At 53.8% G+C, this 11,287-nt stretch overlaps 1 protein-coding gene across 19 annotated transcripts in view; it reads right to left on the bottom strand.

Moving 5' to 3' along the window:
- Window positions 1-2,149: 2,149 nt before the first annotated feature.
- Window positions 2,150-11,287, bottom strand: part of DNM2 (dynamin 2) — a 53,166-nt gene continuing 44,028 nt past the window's right edge. For 6 of the 19 annotated variants that reach the window (XM_025203882.1, XM_025203886.1, XM_006023369.3 and 3 more), the window contains 5 exons: window positions 10,939-11,050; window positions 10,295-10,462; window positions 9,637-9,872; window positions 8,755-9,009; window positions 5,612-7,977 (listed from right to left, as the gene is read on the bottom strand). In XM_025203882.1, the coding sequence (XP_025059667.1) occupies window positions 7,908-7,977; window positions 8,755-9,009; window positions 9,637-9,872; window positions 10,295-10,462; window positions 10,939-11,050 (841 nt within the window). In that variant the 3' untranslated portion in view covers window positions 5,612-7,907. Of the gene's footprint in view, window positions 2,868-5,611; window positions 7,978-8,754; window positions 9,010-9,587; window positions 9,873-10,294; window positions 10,463-10,938; window positions 11,051-11,287 lie in introns of those variants that run through there. The other 13 variants (XM_025203884.1, XM_006023370.3, XM_025203890.1 and 10 more) reach the window with 7 other exon arrangements.

Genomic DNA, 11,287 nt, shown 5'->3' with positions numbered 1-11,287 from the left:
AGAGTGACAGCTGACAGGGCTGTAGTGACCTCTGCTACTTGCCACATTGGTCCTTCCTGGCTGAAGTGGAAAGGTGGCTATCAATGAGATCCAGATCATAAGAAGTCAGCAGCTTATTAGTGCATATCAGCCAAGCTCAGCAATTCTCAAGCAGGGTTGGGGGCACTGTGTGGAAGCAGGAAGAGGAAACCTTGAAGAACTTTGTCATGGCTGTAGGTGCTGAGAGCAAGGTAGCTCCTGGCCCCCTAATGACAAGTGAGGGCAGAGCAAACCCATCCCCCCATGAGATAGTCTCCTGTCTTTGGCTGTACTGGGGACCTGGTTGGTCCTGTGTGCAAGACACTTCTCCCCCATTTCATTTCTTATGCTGGGAATCGCTGGAATGGGTGACTTGGGGCAGTGCTCAACCACTTCCAACCTCTTGCCCTGGCTCTGAGCTGATCCAGCTGTAGGTAAATGCCCAGTTCCCCTGAGGTGAGGGTCAGGGGTGGCTGGACATGAGTTGCCCCACTGCTCCCTTGTGCAGCACTGGCACTCCATACCCATGCTAGCCCAATGCAGGAGCTGAGCGTGACAGGGAAGGAGGCCTGGGCAGATGAGCAGACACTCCTATCCCCATCCCCAGTGTGACTGTTCTTACCTGTGTCTGTCCTGCAGGCCAGCTAGGGCCCCCTGGCTCCCACATTTAGCTTTTTGGAGCTCTATTTTAGCAGCTCACACAGAGGCACCAGCCATGTCAACAGCTGCACTCAGGGAATGCGGTCCAATAATAGTCTTCTTACCCCTCTGCTCACTGCTCCTCCACCAGCTGGGCTCTATCTCCTTGCCTGGCACTTGGTTGTGGAGTCCTGCCTCAGCCAAAACACATCAGGGACCTAAACTGAAGCCTGAGCTTATCCCAGCCCTCTCCCCAAGCTCCTGACAGCACAGCAGCTTGCAGAGCAGATCCTGTTGCTCCCTCCTGTCATTCCCCGGGCTGGCTTTCTACAGGGGATTCACAGTGCCAGACTTATTGCTTCAGGCTCTGGGTTGGTGCCATGCCAGCTCCTTTCTTGTCTTGAAGCTTCTCTTTGCAGCCAGAAGAGGTTGAGGCCTCTCAGAGACTGGAGAGAACCAAAGGTTGGCCTGTCTGCCCGCACCCTTGGTCTTGCTGCTCTGCTTTTTGGCTCAAGAAACCTGACATCAACCTCTAGGCCCCCCTCAGAGAATGCCAGCTTTGTTTTCACACACTTTTTTTACTGCAGAAAAATGCCATCACAATCTTTCCACTGCCAAAAAAAAAGGCACAGACCACAACTGGTCTGATACTACAGCTTCCTAGTTGACATCTCTGGGTTCCTCTCGTGCATCTTGTTTGCACATCTAGCAGCACTGAACACTGCACAGCACTCCCGAAAGTCTCTCAAGGCCTCTTGGCTGAGAATCATTGGTTTAGGAACTGCTGAATTAGGGCATCTGAGGAGAGCTCCCTAGCAGCATATAAGCCAACAGCCTCATGGGCCCAAGACTCCCACGCAGAGGGCAGCTGTTGTGAGAAGTATGGGCCACCACCGGGATATGGACTACCCAATTCCTAGATGATGCTGCAGCCTTGTTGTGAAACAGCAGAGCAGAGGGGAGGTAACCACCTCTGGGCAGGCTTGCCCCAAAGCCAGGACCATGGAGACTGGAGGACCTTTCTGCAACACAGAAACCATCCTCTTACCTCAAATCTGCAAGTGAGCTGTTAGAATGAGAATCTCTATCCCGCTCTTTGCCAGAAGCTCCCGCTCTGGGCAGAAGGGGGTGGGGGAAGAACTTCCATTTTTTCTCCATTAAGACTGATATTTCAGATGCAGAGAACCAGTCCTTTCCCCCATCATGTCCCAGAACTAGCAAGTGCAGGGACAAAAAAGATGCAGACTTAGATATACACACAAGCATGTGGCTCAGTTGCACAGGGTGAGCTATTAGTCACCATAAATAAAAGTGGAACCTGGGGAATTCAGCACAGAGGCACAGAAATCTGGATTCAGCAAGCAGAACCTGTAGCTCAGGCCTGATAACATCAACTACCATGGAAGCAGTGCATGGTGAGTGAATGTTGTTCTGTGCAGAGAACAAACGCAGGAGGTCAGCCCACAGAGAGAAGTTCTCAGGCACTGGGAGGGGACTGGGCTAGGAGAAGGGGCCTGTACATCATTCCAGCCAGAACAGGGAGGAGAAGAAGAAACCTGCTGGGGCCAAAAGGTTTCCTTCAGGTCAATGCAAAAAAGTTGTGTCCACGAGTTGAGGGGGTCTGGGGCTGAACCCCGCCCCCCATGGAGATGGCGATTTTAAGAAGGCAACGAGCCACATGAGCTGGAGCCAGCCTGAGGCAGGAGCACTGTTTATCCATTAGAATATATACAACGATTGAGGTAAGAAGAAAGCAACCTGATCCATCGTCCCAGCCATGCCAAGTCTGACTTGGAGATCCTGGCTGTTCCTAGGCCTGGCAGAGTTCTCTTCATGGAGGATCGCAATGTGCTCTCTCCCTCCTTAACGAATTCCTTGGAGGGGAGTTGCTTGATGCCAAATGCATTTATACAGCCCCCGCCACTGTTGCCCCCACCCCGTTCCCCAGAGCTCTGGTGCATGGATCATCTGCAGTTAGCATAAGAGATGCTGCAGAGCCCACATGACATCCCCTCTGAACCTCTGCAGAACGGGAGGTGGTGATCAAATCTCTCCTCTGGCTGGAGCTTGGCTGGTATCAACAGAAAGACCAGGTAGAAATCACGAGGAAAGTTACCATGGGTTAGGAGCAACTGGCTCAATGGAGATGGTTTTCGGGAGAGGCAGCTCCTCAGGAGAAAGGCCGGAAGGGAGCAGATGGAGCTGGTCGCCTGGTCACAAGAGGACAGAGAGAGAGAGAACGTGGCATTTAAATGCATTCAGGCTACAGTTATTGGGGGTCAGGAGACAGGAAGGAGACCATGGCTGGCAAAGCGGTGAGAGCTGCTAGAGCAGAACAGCCTCTGCATGGGAGGGGAAGGAGCCTGTCTGGCTAACCCTGTGCAGGACACCAGCAATGGCTTAGATCCAAAATTTGAAGCTGCCCACCCCACATCTTGCCACAAACAGCTCCCTGCTGCAATCACCTTCACAAGCAGCATTTGCCCAGTTCTTGCCACAGCATGGAAACAGAGGCCCAAAGCTGACAAGCCTCATGGCAGCACACGGGCTCTGTGACTCAAGGTCCTGTCTGGCAAAGCTGGAGCCAATGGTTCCCACAGAGCTCAAGGGGCTACACTGAGCCAGGCAAAGCCTCACTCATTCATACCAACCAGAAGGAATCAGCTGCTACTTCTCCATCACCCCCTCAAAACATGTCCTGCTCCCCTCGTCCTGTGATTCCTTCAGTCAAAGATAATCCCTTCAATTTATTTCATACACCCTTCAACATCAATCAAACTGATTTGTCTGCCTGCCCATACATAACACAACTGCCATTTACTGGGTCAGCCCCTAGGTCCACCTCACCTAGTCTCCTGTCACAGAGAGATGCTGAAACGGAGAGTGAACTGGGTCTGACCTGGACTTTTTCCACTGTTCCTCTCTCACTTGTAGTCTCCAGCATTAAAAGGTCCAAGAAGGTCTGATTCAGAGGCCGTAGCCTTAACCCCTGTGATCAATAGCAACTGATGCACTTGCAAGGATCAATTAACCATCACAGCAGCACTTGTGCAGGTAAGGCTATGGCAACCAACGGGAGAGAAGTTCAGGGCTGGAGAAAGGATGGAACCAGTAATTGTGCTCTACCCCAACCCATTCAACAGTAGATGGAGTCACTTCTCCATCTGTTGTAGCAGAACTATGCACACCACTGCCCAGTCTGTCAGTCTTGATTCAGGGCGTCCAAGATGCTGGGCCTGGAGGGAGTTACCACAGAACAGTTTTCCAATTAGTGGAAGTTAGAGCCAGATTAGAAATACCCGCACATTTTGTGGAGAGCCTGGGAGTCTTTAAAGCTGACTCCTGAAGACAGTCGTGGGTTCTCCATTGTTGGTAGTCTTGAGATGGAAAGCTGGATGCTTTGGCTCATCTAGAGAAAACCATTACTCAGATCAACAGAGGTGAGTCCCTCTGGCCCCTCAACCACATCAGAAAAGACAATCTAATCACCTCTTCCAGACTTAAACTTCACACCTGATTTCCTCCCTCACACTTCTACATAGACGGCCACAACACTCCAAGCAAAGGCTGTGATTTCAGGAAGATCTCAGCCTAAACTTTTAACCCTGTGAAATCAATGGGACAAGTCATCCATGCAAGGGGGAGCCGATGGAGGGCAATGGGCATGCCTTTCCCAGCACTGTCTGCAAAGCAGGAGGGCCGGGGCTTCTGTTGTTCTGTTGCCATGATGTGGCACCTTCACAGGGCCACATCATGGAAGTCAGATGTTTTAGAGCAGAACATGCAACTGCTTTGGGGACAGGGCACGGCCTTGCTTCTGCCACAGCAGCTCACAGCCCAACCCTGGCTGGAGGTCGGACACAGAAACGGGAGCAAAACAGGGCTTGGATTCTCTTGGGCCGGGGCTTCTGTTGTTCTGTTGCCATGATGTGGCACCTTCACAGGGCCACATCATGGAAGTCAGATGTTTTAGAGCAGAACATGCAACTGCTTTGGGGACAGGGCACGGCCTTGCTTCTGCCACAGCAGCTCACAGCCCAACCCTGGCTGGAGGTCGGACACAGAAACGGGAGCAAAACAGGGCTTGGATTCTCTTCAGCCTCAGAGCTGAGATCTGGCAACAGGAGAAAGCAGAAAAGATCCCTAAAGAACAGCATCTATTTTCAGCTGGCAGCAGGTAAGGAGCACAGGGAAAGGGATGAGGAGCAGCTCAGGGGAAAGGCCGAGAAGAGCAGAAGCAAGGTGCTGAGACGAGTGGTCCAGTGAAGACCCTTGCTTTTGTTTCCTTCCCTGCTTGGCTCTGGGGTGGTCCATCACCCTCACTCTGTGCAAGAACCACCACGCCTGGGGCCAAAGCTGGGTCCTGGCCTCCCACACATGTCAGCAAGAGCTGGCTGTGGGTGTGAAAGCAAGATAGGCCTTGTCACCTGCAGAATGACAAGTAGCGCTGCCTTTCACTGGTCTTGTTCCAAGGGGCTGGCAAGGCCAGAAGCTTTGTCAGCCACTGCACCAGGGGAGCAGGCAGCTTCATCAGGGCCTGGCTGAAGAAGCAACCGAGCCAAATCTTCCCATAAACACAGCTGAAGCCACACACAGCCACAGCTGGTTGGCTGTTGTGGATGGAGAGTTGTTGGGGCTGATGAGGGAGAAGGGGCTCTGACAGCACGGGGCAGAAAGCCCAAATTGTGCTTTTAAGTCACTCAGCCAAAGAGTCCCAGCCCTGGATCGGGGACTCTGGCACCTGGGGGTAAAACTTCCTCCCTCATGCAAGGAAAGCAGTTTCAAGAGGGCTCAGCCTGGCAGTTGAATAGAGTTCCTAACTCTCAGAGGCATCCTACTGGGCATACAAGCAGTGCAAAGCTCTCTCCAACCCAACAGCATCCAGATGCTTAAGGAACAGACAAGAGGAGACAGGAAGGTACGGGGAGACAGAAACACCACAGGTCCAGAAACCTTCACCAGCAGAATTTTCCCTTTATTTTTTTTCTTTTTAGTTTATTAATAGGATACAGAACGGAGGCACTTACACATTGGCAAACCAAGGAGTAGGAGAGAGATGGGGCAAGTCCTGGGTCCTGTGTTGCAAGTGCTAACAGCAGTGAGCACCAGCAGGAGGCACAGTCAGCTGCATTTTGTAGAGGCAAAAAAAACAACAACCCCAAACAAAAAACCCCAAGCTGGGCCTTTGGGCAGCTCTGGGAAGGCCACAAGAATAGCCATAGCACCATGAAAAGGCTGAGAGATCAGAGCTGATGGTAGCAGGGAGGAAACGGCCTTGCCTTCCAAGCTAGCGAGACCTTGCTATAGCTCCAGGGGTGGGGGGCACCAACACCATCCCAGCTGTCAGACCCAAGTTACACCAGCCAATGGCTTGCAAGGAGGGGGCAGAGGGGGTGTGGTTTGTCACCCAGCCCTTGGCACCCTCTGTCCCTTGGCACAGTGGCCACAGCGTGGTATCCTGAGGAGTTATTAACTGCTGCCTACGTCCCAAGTTGGAGCCCTTCCTTGCCAGCAGGCAGCAAGGAACCAGGCTGCTATGGTAACATTAACACAAAAGGGTGTTTAAGGCAGGCAGGCACTGACCTGATCCAGACCCTGTGGGCACAGAGAGATAGGCACCTAGTGCCACCCTTAGTGGTTTGCTTACAGCAGGGGCTGAGCTAGAAGCCACCCAGGGGATGGGAGTTTTTCCACATCAGACTATCTCTAACAATATGTATAACCTCTGTGTTGGCCACAGCCACAGCCATGCATGTTGCTGAGGCAGCTGAGAAGGCACTGCAGGCTAAGTTACAGGAGCAGGGGATGCAGGGGACATGGGGGCTAGAGGCACATGGGCTCTCCCAAGCACCCTTTGTAATGGCAAAACAAGCCCCCTGCAAGAAGCCTCCTCCCAGCGGAGTGGCAATGATCTCCTCATGGGGCATTCAGCCTCTCTTGGATGCTATGTCACACCATGGCCATGTGAACCTTTGCTTGGAGTCAGCCCCTGCTGGCAGTTACGTGCTTTGCTCCCAGCCACAGGACATACTAGGGCTCTGACAGCTCTCTCTGCTCCTCCATGGACACCAGCTAAGCTGCCGTAGTGATGCCTAGGGACATGGGGAGCTCTCCCAGAAACAAAAGCTGCCCCAGTGGGTTGGGAAGACAACTGAGATACGAATCCCTGCCTCCCAGATCCTGGCTCTCCCTTCTCCTCTCCTGCCCTGCGTGGGACTCAAACCCGCTTCAGATATAGCTGGTTATTACCAAGGGTTATGAATGCTGCATACAGCACAGTGCTGCTTTAATAGCTCCCTCCAAACCCTGTTACCCCTTGAGAAATACCTGAGGTTTCCCTGCTGACTGGTGCCTCCAGCCAAAAGGACTAGCCTGGATCATCTGCCCCCGTTTGTGGTGAATTAGATTTATTAGCAACACGGCTATTTGCAGTCCCATCCTCCATATATAAATTTTCCTCAAAGCTATAAAATTGAAATATAGACTATGATCAGTTTAGCCAAAAAAAAAAATTGGGTTTAGGGCAGGGTGGGGCGGAAATCAGTTTCATATAGAATATATTAAACAATACAAAAAAAATTCTGGGTGTCAGGAGGGAAGAGGAAGCCGGAGATCAATCTGATCTGCCCAAGAGGCAGCGGAAAGAGATTCTGCACATGGCAAAGGCAAGGAGACAGTCCCCAGTTCAGAGCTCTCCTCTCAATGCCCCACACATTCAGGCAACCCTGAGGCCAGAGGGGGGTGGGGTTGTCAAATATGTGGTTCCCTCCACTCCAACAAAGTGCAATATTCAACCCAAAGAGACAAACAGGAGGCTCCACTGCTTGTTCCACGCCGGGGCGCGGGGTGGATCCATCCTATTGTGAGGGATCTGCCGTGGGGGGCTGGCAGATTCCACCCCCCCACATCATTAATGCCAATTGCCCATTTCCTAGTGTAGGAACAGCAGAGAGATGGGGAGAGAGGAGGGGAGGCAGGACCACGAGCACAGAGCCCATCCCAAACTGGTGCAATCAGTATGTACAACCAACACCTGCCATGCCTGCGCTCTCACCCAGGAGAGGGAGGCTGGCACTGCTGTGGGTATAGGAACCAGCTGTGGCTCAATCATGGTGGTAACCTTTGTAACATAGATTAAACTGAGTTCCCCCTCCCCACTCCCCTGATGGCAAATGAAAGTGGCAGATGTGTATGTGGGGGGGAAGCCACACCAGGCACACGGAGTCGCTAGGACACCCCCCCCCGGAGAGTTAGTCTAGCAGGGAGGGCTCGGCCGGGCGGATAATGGTTGGCCGGTTCGGTGCCGCGGGGGGTCTTCTGCTGCAGAGAGAATGAGACATGGGAACAGAGGCATAAGCATTCAGGAAGGAGGGAGTCAGCTGACAGGGTGTGGGAGGGCACCACGCTGCCTGCCCCCAAGAATCCCCCCACCCTCCCTGGCAGTGCCAGCTGCCTTCCCCTCAGCTCCCATGGTGCTTTCATGCTCAACACAGCCATCCGACTGTACAGGGCAGGAGGAGAACAGCCTGACAGAGCAGAGAACCCAGGGTTCATACCACTATGCTACACTGCCTCCCAAGGGTGGAGGGTCAGGGCACTCCAGCCCACTGCTCCCCAAGAGGGCAAGCAAAGCAAGAAGCCTTTGCACTACCAGTGCCTTCACCCTGGACAATGGAGTGGGCAGCTTGGCAAACTGGCCCCTGCCATGTGCTACCTGTGAACACGCTGTAGGCTCCCACCCTACAGGACGTTTCCTCTCTGCCAGCAGAAGCCTGACACCCAGCCCAGCAGGCTGGTGGCAGGAAGAGAGGAGCCCCTATCTGCTGTCACCTCCAAGGCTGACCAGGGGAGCAAGCCCCTTCAGGGATTCTGCCTTGAGACCAGATAGGTGCCTTCAGGGTTCCCCTACTGTATGGAAACACCTCTGGGCCTGTAGTTTAGATGCAGCCCAGCAACTGCCATGGGGATAATATGACCCAGAACCAGGCCTGACATGGGGACCCACACTGCCACCATGGCAGGATGCTGCTTCCCCCTTATCTACTTGTGGCTGCTGACTGGGAGAAGCAGCAGTCACTGCGAGTGCCATGTTCTTACCTGGGCACGCCAGGTGGGATGCCAGGGGGGATGCGTGCCGGCCGCGATGGGATCTGAGGAGGGGCTGAGAAGGGGTCATTGTTAGCAGCAAATACGTTCTGAGGTCCGGGCCGTGAGGGTATAGGGGGAGCAGTGAAGGATGAAGGGCCCCCAGCAGGCATGGGGATTAAGGGTGGCCCTGGTGTTGGGCCCCTCACAGCTGGGGGCCTGCCAGGTGGCAGCACAGCAGATAGAGGCCGGCGATGCAGCGGAGGGCTATGGGGGAAGAGAGAGAGAGAGAGTGAGTGTCAAGAGGGATTCGTCATCCAGAGCCACCCAGCTCTTGCCCCCATCCAGAGTCAGGCTCCAACCGTTGTTTCCTTCTGGACCCACTGGGGGCTGGGCATGTCCACAAACAACATAAGAACAAGCACTGCCATTTACTGGGTCAGACCCTCAGTCCATCTGGCCCAGTCTCCTGTGTCACAGAGTAGCAGAGTGGATGCTGACAAGGAGAACGAATTGGGTCTGACCAGGATTTTTCCCCATTCCTCTCACTTGCAGCCTCTAGCATTTAAGGAGTTTGGAGCCATGGAACTCATCCACAGAGTCACGGGCCCTGTGAGGCAGCTTACCCAAGATCCCAGAGGGGCATCCACAGGAACAGACACATGTGACTGGATTCCTTCTCTGAACCCTCAATTCTGGGCATCCTGCCTTGTTTCTCCCACAACTAGACTCCCTGCTCCCCTCTCTCCCAGCACCCAAAGGCCATCAGTCTCTCAAGGGAGGAAGCCACACAGCAATAGCCACCCCCCCCCCATGACTCTGGCATCAGGCACCACTGAGCTTACAGTACACTGTGTCACTTGTTCTAGCCCCTGCCTCCTCAGGCAACCAGACCTGTGCCCACTGCTCCCGGTCTGCAGCCATGTATCGTCCACAGGGGGTGGGACAGGTGTGGAGACCGTGCTGGTGCTGATGTCGCCAATGATATTCAAGGACTCCTTGAGGGCATGGTACATGCGCAGCATGTCATCCCTGCGCTGGGCCTGGTCGGCTGACTCCTCCATCAGGCTGTTCTGGTCGGCAGACGAGTACAGGTAGGCCAGTAGCTCTGAGTGAATGAAGTCCTTGGTCTGTGTGGGGCAGCAAGAAGACAATGAAGGTGTAGATGTTGTGACACTGAATGGGGCTGAAGCCAGGGAGCTGGGAAGCCAGGACACCTGGGTTCTATCCCCAGTACTAGTCTAGAGTTAAGCCTCTAGAGACACTGGGTTACAGTCACCCCATTAGTGCTACTGCTAGCCTGAAACCAAACCAGGAATCAACCCCATCGTGTGGAGCTTTAGTCAAGGGCTCGTCAGGACTCTGGCCCCAGGTGCAGAGACCTGACTCTGGTGCCTGAAGGATTAATGTCTCCCCACACAGCATATCACCATAGGCACATGCTCTAGGGGGGAACCCCCACAGCCAAGATGCTCCCTGCACCCCCCTCCCCCAAATGCAGGAACCCCATGTGTGCTGTGCAAGGCCTGGGCAACAGGGCTGGGGCACTCACATTGTTAATCATGAGGTGCATTATGGTCTTTGGCATGAGGTCACGGATGGACTTATTGATGATGCCCACATAGGAGTCAACGAGGTTGCGGATGGTCTCCACCTGCCGCTCCAGCTGTGGGTCCATGGAGAAGGTGTTCTCTTGGACGCCGTCCTCGTTCTCAGTCTGCTCAGGTATACAAAGGTACCACACATTACCTTGGGGATCTCCTGGCTGGGGGGGACAGGTGCTTCCAAACAGACGAACATGGGGAGATGGGCAAAGGGCATCATCTCACCAGTTGCCTCTATGCAGACATTTACAGACACCCCTCAAGGTTGGGGCTGGCGACACACCCAACCTTTGGGCCAAAGGTTCCTGCTCCCCTGCCCTTGCCAGCTGGCACTGGATGAGATTCATTCAACATGTGAACCTAAGTCCCATGCTTTGGCAAGGTGCCATGTCCTTGCTTGCAGCCATGCAAGATGGAGAATCCATCCCCAGCCCTATGGACTCCCTCCCGCAGCGAACTGCTAAAGGTCTACTCTAACAGGCATGCCAGTGACACAAGAGGCTGCTACCAGCAGCCACTGAGCTGGCCTCAAATCCATGCAACCTTAGTGGCCTGTTTCAGAGGAGATTGAGGAGTCAAAATGAACGTTTACTTGGTCTTTCTCGGGGTAGACGCCAGCCCGGAGGAAGGAGGCTTTCCAGCTGTCCACATCTTCCTGGGAGTCACAGGCCAGCTCAATCTGACGGAGATCTTTATAGACATTCCTGCCAGAAAAAGAGAGTGAGAACCCAGACTGGGCATGCTGGGCTGGGAAGCTTGGCCCTACCCCAGCACACAGCAGCAAAGATACAGCCAGCAAGACAGTGCCATGTGTCACTCCAGTTGGCTTGGGAGGCAAAGCACTACAAGGAAGGACACTACTCGTGCAAGTCCTCAGGCCACAAAGCCAGAAATCTCTTCAGAAAGTCCATGTAAACCAGGGCAGCCTTCCCTTCCTGCTG

This window comes from Alligator sinensis, unplaced genomic scaffold, assembly GCF_000455745.1.
Source record: "Alligator sinensis unplaced genomic scaffold, ASM45574v1 scaffold707_1, whole genome shotgun sequence".
NCBI lineage: Eukaryota > Metazoa > Chordata > Crocodylia > Alligatoridae > Alligator > Alligator sinensis.
The sequence above is the reverse complement of the archived record's forward strand: the minus strand, read 5'-3'. Positions and strand labels throughout refer to the sequence as shown.